The sequence below is a fragment of the Artemia franciscana genome, chromosome 1 (genome assembly GCF_032884065.1).
Source record: "Artemia franciscana chromosome 1, ASM3288406v1, whole genome shotgun sequence".
NCBI lineage: Eukaryota > Metazoa > Arthropoda > Branchiopoda > Anostraca > Artemiidae > Artemia > Artemia franciscana.
Window position 1 is genome coordinate 7,012,715 of NC_088863.1, and position 10,935 is coordinate 7,023,649.

At 33.0% G+C, this 10,935-nt stretch overlaps 1 protein-coding gene across 1 annotated transcript in view; it reads left to right on the forward strand.

The window, feature by feature from the left end:
• The window catches only part of LOC136024929 (alpha-mannosidase 2-like), a gene marked incomplete at its 5' end in the record, with an annotated part of 48,252 nt that extends 45,134 nt beyond the window's left edge, over positions 1–3,118 (forward strand). Inside the window, 1 exon segment of the mRNA XM_065700517.1 lies at positions 2,108–3,118. Coding sequence (XP_065556589.1) covers positions 2,108–3,058 — 951 coding nt within the window.
• Between the last annotated feature and the right edge of the window lie 7,817 nt (positions 3,119–10,935).

A 10,935-nucleotide genomic window follows, 5' to 3' on the forward strand; every position in this document is an offset into this window, starting at 1 on the left:
ACAGAAAGTTCAGATCATTTTCAGCTTTTTACTTCCGACTGTACTTACGTTGACTGAAAATGACAAATTCATTAATTCACGCATATTTGTATTCATAGAGGACATACACTGTCCATTAACGAGTTTTCGTAACTTTGATTGAGGTAGGTGAACATTTGGCCAAAGCTATTAATGTCAATTTTTTGTTTGGTGGTAGGTTTCAATCATCTCTGGATTCCCAGTTAAACTGAAACACCTCTTTCATGGCTGAGAGAAGCATCTTTCCCCTCCCTCAAGAAAACAAAACTGTAATCTTTTTCCTATCGAAGCAGAACATGGATGTTCCTTCATAGTGTCTTTACTGCAACAATCTTTGGAGGGATCTCTCGTTGATCTTCTGGATATTTCTCAACAAATTTAGCCAATTCGGTGGTTTGGAAAGATTTGTCAATCTTTCACACTGTAGATACCAAGGGGCTCATCTCCAGTCAGTGAATGTTTTTCAGTGTACTTTCCTTGTGCATTAGCGGAGCATATTTGATTGCAAAATGTGCAATCAATATGTGCATTAGCGGATGTGCAATGTGCTCCGCTAATGTGCATTAGCGGAGCATATTTGATTGCAAAGTCACAACCCAATTCTTTGATAAATTCATATAAGTGAATTTTTGTTTCAAATATATTCTTAATTTGTAGGGAAAGAAGTCAAGTGTGGAGCTTGAATCTACAACTCTGTGATTTTAACTCATGTAAGTCACAACCTATGCCAACTGAACCAGCAAGCCTTGCTAGATGATATTTCATCTTTGTAGTAGTAGCCATCAAACAAACGCGATTGATGCAAACTTAAAGCAAACAAAAACAAGTATGAATGAACGAATGATGAATCTAAACTAAAATGGATAGAAATGAAAATGAACAATAAAGTCAAACTTCAAAACTCTTGATTATTCATCTAAAAACAGTTAATTACTAGTTTTGTTTGGTCTCTTTAGGTTTCATTCAACATGGAAGAATCTTGAATTAATTATAAGGATATCTTGAAATATATGGAGAAACTAACTTTAGAAAGTGCTTTTATCTCCAAATGCAGGAAAGTAGTTTTTTTCTGTTACTCATGAAAATTGTGATTTTAAAATTAAAAATTAAAGCGTAGACCATCACATCTATAGCCATTTCAAGAGCGGCCATTTATTTCATCATTTCTTCCTATTTTGGTCTTAAGAAATTTCAATTTATTTGAATGCCAAAAAAAATCGATTTTTCATTACATTGAAGGTAATTGTTAGTCCTAAGTGAATCTTTTTATTCATTTGCCACTTCACACTAACGATTCATACTTTCTAAAAACGATTTTCATATGTAACACTTTCTCTTGACACTGCATTCTCTTTCTCTTAATACTTTTTCTTGACTTAGTCTCTCCTATAATGCCTACAATAACTAATACCTAAGATTCTAACTTCTTTGACCTAAACAGAAGAATTTAAATAAAATGATCTAAAACAATGTTTATTCCGACTAAAGTCAGAAAAATTACCCATTTTTAATGTTCAAGTTTCAATTTGTATTTACTATACGAAAATAAATAACTGAAATCCAACCAGATACCTACTTCCTAATTTAGCTAAAATTTTGCTCTTTAAGACAGAGTGTAAACATGTGATTATTGCACTAATTTTTGTTACAATTTTAAATAGAATTTACCATACTGGTAAATAATTGCTGTAACAAAAATCTATCCACTTTTTTACCTCCTGATTTAGCCAGAATTTCGGCTATATATGGGTCAAAGTGTAAACACAATTTTGCCGATATTCCTAATAAGATTTACAACATTGGAAAATAAGTGATGTATAAAAAACGGAGAGTAGCAGCAATATAGTCTCCTACTTACCTCCTTGGACAGGATAAGATTTATTACATAATGCCTGCGGGCTATAACATCAAGAATTACAGCCTATAAACAAAGCTCGAGGAAAAAATGCAACTTCAAATAATGCAAACCAGAAAAAAAAGAAAAAACTAATGTAGCACAAAAAGTTTGCTCTATACAAGATAGATTGTAATCACATGTTTAGTACCAATTTTAATGATAATTTTAATAAAAGTTTTTTTCAATTTTCAGATAATAATCGTAACTGGTCCTGTTCAGTCCGAGGTTACCGTTCTTTATGGAAGTCTTCTGATCATATCATTTGTCGTATATCACAAGCCAGGAAGTATTTTAGAATCGGGTGTACACATAGAGCATTTTTTAGACATATCTGGAAAATACCGTGAGACTGAAGTGTTCATGAGATTCTTAACAGATATTCAGAACTATAAGCAAAAATCTGACAACCCTGTTTTTTTCGCAGATATAAATGGTTTTCAGATAATTGAACGGAAAAAACTTGCCCAAGCAGGAATAGAAGGTAATTACTATCCTATTACATCTGCTGCTTATATTGAAGATAGTTCAAGGAGATTTACCGTCTTGGTAAGCCGTGCTCATGGCAGCACAGGGTTTTACAAAGGAGGTGTCGAAGTGATGCTTGATAGACGTATGATGTATGATGATGGACGTGGAATGGGAGAGGGTGTTGTAGACAATAAGAATACGCTCTCGAAGTTTTGGATTGTCTTAGAGGATAAAGTGCAGACAAAAGATGAGATACCCAAACTAAGTCTCCTATCTCATCGTCTATCAAATGCTTTATTATACCCCACCAAATTGTTCCTTGTTGAAGATGGAGAAGTAGCTCACAAACGCTTGAATCTCATAACAAAGCCATTACCATGTGATGTTAATATGGTTAATTTTAAGACTTTAGCTGATGAATATGAAGTGCCGTCACAAGAGGCATTATTAGTCTTACATAAAATTGGATATAGCTGTAATATTGAATCTGTGATAGATAAATGTGCTGTTAATAATAATGAAACATTTTATAGTTCTACAGAGTTCAATGGAATTTATGTGTCGGAGATATTTAAGACTTCCCTTAGTGGACTGCACGACAATGAACTCATAAAGAGTTTTGACAAAGTACAAGTACCAACAATGGAACTAAGAGCCTATAAACTAAGGTATTAGTGTAAGGTTTAAAGTTAATTCTTGTTGTCCTTCATGATAATTAAAGTTGTTCCTTAAGAAGCTGATAGCATTATAGGGTGTAAGTACCAAGGACAGAGAAAATCAAATTTTTAACTGGCCTAGTGAAAACTTACGCAATCAGATTATATCTTCAAGTTATGCCTTTTAAGTAGTAGTGGGTGAGAGATTTAAAAATAAAATAATAGAAAATCAGCCAAAAGAGTTAAAAAATATGATACGAAACAGCCTTAAGAAAGTCGGATTTTTTCAATTTTATTGTCTTTGGGAATCAATAAATTGTTAATATTTGAATTTTTACAGACGAAAAGCAAAATTCTAAAAAATGTCATTAAATATTCATGAATAGTTTGAAATGTTATTACTGAGTTATAATTTGTGTCTTTACTGGTAGTTCCTTGATATTTCAGCAATCAGATTTTCAGGAAAATCAGCAAAAAAAAAACTAAAAACAATATGGTAATAAACAGCCTAAGAAAGTCGGATTTTTTCAGTTTTATTGTCTTTGGGAATCTATACATTGTTAATATTCGAATTTTTACAGACAAAAAGCAGTATTTTAAAAAATGTCATTAAATATTAATGAATAGTTTTAAATGTTATTACTGATTTATCATTTGCGTCTTTATTGGTAGTTCCTTGATATTTCAGCAATGAGATTTTCAGGAAAATCAGCAAAAAAAAAAACTAAAAACGATATGGTAATAAACAGCCTAAGAAAGTCGGATTTTTTCAGTTTTATTGTCTTTGGGAATCTATACATTGTTAATATTTGAAATTTTAAAGACGAAAAACATCACTTTAGATAATGTCATTAAATATTCATGTATAGTTTTAAATGCTATTACTGAATCATAATTTGCGTCTTTATTGGTTGTTCCTTGATATTTCAGCAATCAGATTTTCAGGAAAATCAGCAAAAAAAAACTAAAAACAATATAGTAATAAACAGCCTAAGAAAGTCGGATTTTTTCAATTTTATTGTCTTTGAGAATCTATACATTGTTAATATTTGAACTTTTACAGACGAAAAACATTATTTTAGATAATGTCATTAAATATTCATGTATAGTTTTAAATGCTATTACTGAATCATAATTTGCGTCTTTATTGGTTGTTCCTTGATATTTCAGCAATCAGATTTTCAGAATGATTTTGACAATTTTCAGGAAAATCAGCAAAAAAAATCTTAAGAAATATTGTAATAAACAGCCTAAGAAAGTCAGATTTTTTGAATTTTATTGTCTTTGGGAATCTGTACAACATTAAATATGAACATTAAAGCACGTGCATATTTAATTCATAGAGAAGAGGATAGCACATATCAGTAAAATTGAAGTTGTATAAAGGTTGTCAATTCACAGACATTTGTAGATTCTGAAGCTTATTGAGGTTAAAATCAAATGAGTTTTCATTGTAACTGTCGAAAAAAAACTGCTTGTTTTCAGAAAACTTATGGCTAGTTTTGATGGGAGAAGTGACTAAGGACACCTTTTATGTTCATCATTTGAAAAGAACTTTTGGAAGTTTATTGTTGGGAGGAATAGAGAGAAAAAATAGACCTGAAACTATTCTTACTACTAAATCCTTGTTGTTTTTTATTGGTAGTATTGTCTTTCATTTCTTTCTCTGTAATTTGGATACTTTATGACAATCAAGGTGGGGTGGAGGGAAGGAAGTACCCATACTGGTGGATAAAAAAGATGAATTTATGGATAACTTTCAGTATTGTGGAAATTTAACTTTCAAAGACTTATATTTTCAACATTTTCTTAATCGCTAAAGGTTTTCTAATTAATTGTTATTTTAACAGCAGGCAATTTTTTTTACCATATTTTTTTTTCGCCTTTGTCTGCTATTTCTCTCTAAGACCCTGAATCAAGTTTTTACGGAGCAGGAGAAGAATTTGTCAGTTGCATTCATAGCTGAACATCAAATATGAAATCAAACTTTAAACCATTTTTTAAACTGAAAGCAAAAGCATGAGGAAGTAATGAGATGGAAATTTGTACTTGATTAGTCAAAAAGTACTTGGTTTTGAACTGTAAGTAAGGAGCGATTTGGCCAAACAATAGCTGAAACACTAAAAAAAATGATAACAATTAAAAACGTCAACAGAAATGGCTTTCTATGCTGATTCCAAATATCTAAAACCTATCAATTTGAATGTTACCCATCGAAAGCTACAAGCCTGAGAAGACTTACTGGATTTTCGACAAAGGGGAAACACTCTAAAAAAGTCAAGCAACATTAATGAAAATAACAGCATTGGATTCAGCATGTCAGAGAACACTATTGTAAGAGTATGAAGTTTCTGTTTACAAAGATATCGAATTTTGTATTTTACGCCGGAAGAAAAATCACAGATGTGTATTCATTGGTTTGTGATTTTTCCTTAGGGGTCAATGTGACAAACCAGAGGTCCTAGAAGATCAGGAGAGTACTTATTCAAAATAAAATTATAAGATCCACCTTTTTCAAGTGACCAAAATGATTGGAGGGCAACTAGTCTGTCTTCTAAGCCCTTTTTGTCCCAAATAAATTCTATCAAAACCTTAAGATAGCCATTTGGCTCATCACAGTCAGTCCAATAATTAAATCTTCGGGAATAAATACCCTCCACAGCCCCTGGGGATATGGCTGTAAGTTAGGCAATTTGACTAACGTTTACTGATAGTATTGGTTATTAGGAAATATACGGAAAATTATTTGGGAGAATTTTCTGTGGGAAGGAGAAAATTATATTATATATATATATATATATATATATGGAAGGAAGGAAGGAATTTTACCACAGGAGAATTCTCATGAGGGGAAAATTTCCCGCGGAAACTGTTCCTCAGAGCTAGATTTCTCGGCAAGATTTGAATAACGGTCTGAAATTATATATATATATATATATATATATATATATATATATATATATATATATATATATATATATATATATATATATATATATATATATATATATATATATACATTTAGGGGACTGCCCCCTCCTCAATCTCTCGCCTGCTGTGCTAAAGTTTTTTAATACCTTGGCAAAATCTCTTATTCCAATTCAACGACCCTTGTGTTTCGTCAGTGGTTCTTGAAGAATTTTGACAAAAAGTCAAGCTTTAGCGTAAAGAACGCGCTTTTTATGAGGAGTTAGGTCCCCTCTCCATATAAGGAATTATTTTGTTCTTTTGAAGTTTTCATATTGCTCCTTACTTTTGGTCCTCTCCGCAATCCCTTGCTCTTTACGCTAAAGTTTGACTCTTTGCCACAATTCTGCTTTTTAAAACAATTAAGAGCTTTAGCGTAAAGAGCGAGGGATTTCGGAGGGGACGACCCATTTCATATACGGAGTAATTTCTGTTTGTTTTAAGTTTTAATATCGCTCCTTACTTTCAGTTAAAAAACTAGTTTTTTTTATTTGATTTCTGAACGTTTTAGAATTATTGTATGTTTGATTTTGGCTCTTCGCACATAAATTATTAAAATGAAATTTGTATCTTAATTCTTTTTTTGGGTAAATGGCTTTCTCTTTGTTTTGATCAGACGATTTTGAGAAATAAGGGGTGGGGAAGGAGGCCTAGTTGCCCTCCAATTTTTCGGTTACTTAAAAAGGCAACTAGAACTTTTAAATTTTAACGACCGTTTTTATTAGTAAAAAATATGCGTAACTTAGGAATTAACTTACGCAAGAAACTTTTATATTCTTATATTTTTATTATGTACCCTCGTTAATACCTCGCTCTTTACACTAAATCGTAAGTTTTGTCCCAATTCTTTAAGAATGACCCCTGAATCAAAAAGACAGTAGAATAAATAGTTGAAATTACTAAAAATACTTTCAAACAGTTCGTGGTAACGAACTGTAGTAAGGAGCGACCCGGCTCAATAGTAACCAAAACTCTAAAAAATTGAATTTTGATATCAATAGTTACATCAAAAGAATCGCATTTTAATGCTGATTTTGAATATATAAGTTTCATCAAGTTTAGTCTTACCCATCAAAAGTTACGAGCCTGAGAAAATTTGCCTTATTTAGGAAAATAGGGGAAAACACCCCCTAAAAGTCGTAAGATCTTAACGAAAATGACACCATCAAATTCAGCGTATCAGAGAACCATACTGTAGAAGTTTCAAGCTCCTATCTACAAAAATGTGGAATTTTGTATTTTTTGCCAGAAGACAAATCACGGGTGCGTGTTTATTTGTTTGTTTTTTTTTTTTTTTTTTTTTTTCCCCAGGGGTCATCGTATCGACCAAGTGGTCCTAGAATGTCGCAAGAGAGCTCATTCTAACGGAAATGAAAAGTTCTAGTGCCCTTTTTAAGTGACCAAAAAAATTGGAGGGCATCTAGGCCCCCTCCCACGCTCATTTTTTTCCCAAAGTCAACGGATCAAAATTTTGAGATGGCCATTTTGTTCAGCATAGTCGAAAACCGTAATAACTATGTCTTCGGGGATGACTTATTCCCCCACAATCCCTGGGGGAGGGGCTGCAAGTTACAAACTTTGACCAGTGTTTACATATAGTAATGGTTATTGGGAAGTGTACAGACGTTTTCAGGGTTTTTATTTTGTTTGGGGGTGGGGCTGAGGAGAGGGGGCTATGTTGGAGGATCTTTCCTTGGAGGAATCTGTCATGGGGAAGAAAAATTCAATGACAAGGGTGCAGGATTCTCTAGCATTACTATAAGAAAACAATGAAAAATAAACATGAAAACGTTTTTTCAAATGAAAGGAAGAAGTGGCATTGAAACTTAAAACGAACTGAGATTATTACGCATATGAGGGGTTCTAAAAATACTTTAGCATAAAGAGCGAGGTATTTAGGAGGAGATAAATACCTTGCTCTTTATGCTAAAGTATTTTTAGTAATTTCAACTATTTATTCTTTAAGGGGTCATTCTTAAAGAATTGGGACAAAACTTACGATTTAGCGTAAAGAGCGAGGTATTAACGAGGGTACAAATCCCCTCGTATACATAATAAAAATATAAGGTTATGAAAGTTTGTTATGTAAGTTAATTCTTAAGTTACGTATATTTTTTACTAATAAAAACGTTCGTTGAAAATTAAAAGTTCTAGTTGCCTTTTTAAGTAACCGAAAAATTGGAGGGCAACTAGGCCTCCTTCTCCACCCCTTATTTCTCAAAATCGTCTGATCAAAACTAAGAGAAAGCCACTTAGCCAAAAAAAGAATTAATATACAAATTTCATTTTAATAATTTATGTGCGGAGAGCCAACACCAAACATGCATTAATTCAAAAACGTTCAGAAATTAAATAAAAAAAAAAACTATTTTTTTTTAGCTGAAAGTAAGGAGCGACATTAAAACTTAAAACGAACAGAAATTACTCCGTATATGAAATGAGTTGTCCCCTCCGCAATCCCTCCCTCTTTACGCTAAAGTTTGACTCTTTGCCACAATTCTACTTTTTAAAACAATTTAAAGCTTTAGCGTAAAGAGCGAGGGATTGCGGAGGGGACAACTCATTTCATATACGGAGTAATTTCTGTTCGTCTGTTCAGTAAATGTCAGTAAATTCTGTTCTGCTCAAGTAGTTAAATAAATAGTTCCCATAGACAAACAATAAAAATGTTATCGAACTTTTTCTATCGAAGGGCTTAACATAAGATGACAAAGGACTTTAATAGCGGGATTTGAAATATTTTTTAGGTTTCTAAACCAAGTTTGCCAAGTTTAAACCAGCAATTTTTTTTTGCGGAAGTTTTGTTAGGACAAATAATTTTTATAATATATCAAACAGTTCGTGGTAACGAACTGTAATAAGGAGCGACCCGGCTCAATAGTAACCAAAACTCAAAAAAATTGAATTTTGATTTCAATAGTTACATCAAAAGAATCGTATTTTAATGCTGATTTTAAATATATATAAGTTTCATCAAGTTTAGTCTTACCCATCAAAATTTACGAGCCTGAGAAAATTTGCCTCATTTAGGCAAATGAGGCAAATCATTTAGGCAGTGAATGGGAGAAGGGATATCCTTCTCCCATTCTTTACGCTAAAGTTTGATAAGGGCTTTCCAGAGAGCATTCTAGAATGCAAAAAGTTACCAGTTTGCAATCTGAAGTATGTTATTTGCCTCCTTGAAAAATCCACTTGCACCTTCCTTTTTCCTCCTTCCATTCCTCCTTGAGAAATCTTCGTCCGAAAATCCATTTAAAAATCCATTCCTCCTTGAGAAATCTACCATCTTTTGAAAAATCTGATAAAATCCATTTTAAAACAGATATGGCTAAAAGAGCTTCTTATTCCCGACCCACTAGGACAGATTAAATAAAAAAAAAGTTTTTTTAACTGAAAGTAAGGAGCGACATTAAAGCTTAAAACGAACAGAAATTATTTCGTATATGAAAGGGGATGTTCCCTCATCAACGCCCCGATATTTACGCTAAAGTTTGACTCTTTCTCTCAACTCTACTTTTTAAAACAGTAAAAAACGAACAAGATGATCTTTTCGAACAAGATGATCAAAACATTCAAAGTGCTGGACAATCAGAAATTTTGTTAACTCTGGTCCGGGGGAAAAAATTCGATTATTTTCTATGAATAAACATCTTCTTGACCTAGGGACTTGAACAAAGCATATCAGAAAACACTGGAGGCTTCCAAACCCTTTTTTGATTGAACCAGTATTTTGGAGACAGAGCTGCTAGAGCTCTAGGTAATCTAACCTAACCTAACCCCAACCCCCGTAATGTGCAAATGTATAGTCCAAATTATACAAGTCAAATACATTTTATCACCAGTTATTTTCTTTGTGGCTATGAAACCGATTTTCATAGATCGTACATTCTCCTTGTTATCCATAGCAAACTATCCTTAGCATACTTTCATCTCCGGATCTATCCTAAGGGGATACAGGGGTCATTTAAACCTAAGGATATAGTTTTGGAGCCTTTCAACAATGCTAAACAAAATGGATCTTAAACTTTTGATTGAACAATTTGGGGGAAGGGGTGAAAGAGACGTGAGAGGGGGGCTAGTAGCCGTCCAATCTTTTTGTTCGACTAAAAGAGACAAAAAAAATTTCAATTTGTGTTCAAGTTTGCCCTCGTCCGCTGTTCGGGGACAGTTGGTTCGATACGATTACAACTGGAAAAAAAAATTAATTAAAACGCGTCCCTGGCTTTTCGGCAAAAACTACAAAAGTCAACATTTCTTGCATATAGGGGCTTGAAGCCTCTACTACAGGGTTCTGTGATGTGCTGAATCTAATGGTATAGTTTATTAACCAAAAAATTGAAGGGCAACTAGGCTTCCTCCCCCGCTCTTTTTTTCTCAAAATCATTCGATCAAAATTATGAGAAAGCCATTTAGCCCCCCCCCCCCCCCAAAAAAAAAATATGCAAATTTCGTTATAATTATTTCTCTGCGGAGAGCCAAAATCAAAACATGCATTGATTCAAAAACGTTCAGAAATTAAATAAAAAAAACAAGTTTTTTCAACTGAAAGTAAGGAGCGACATTAAAACTTAAAACGAACAGAAATTGCTTCGTATATGAAAGGGGCTGCTTCCTCATCAGCGCCCCGCTCTTTACGCTAAAGTTTGACTCTTTCTCTCAACTCTTCTTTTTAAAACAGTAAAAAACTTTAGCGTAAAGAGCGCGGCGTTGATGAGGAAGCAGCCCCTTTCATATACGAAGCAATTTCTGTTCGTTTTAAGTTTTAATGTCGCTCCTTACTTTCAGTTGAAAAAACTTGTTTTTTTTATTTAATAGCACAAAGAGCGAGGTGTTTATCTCCTCCTAAATACCTCGCTCTTTATGCTAAAGTATTTTTAGAACCCCTCATATGCGTAATAATCTCTGTTCGTTTTAAGTTTCAATGCTACT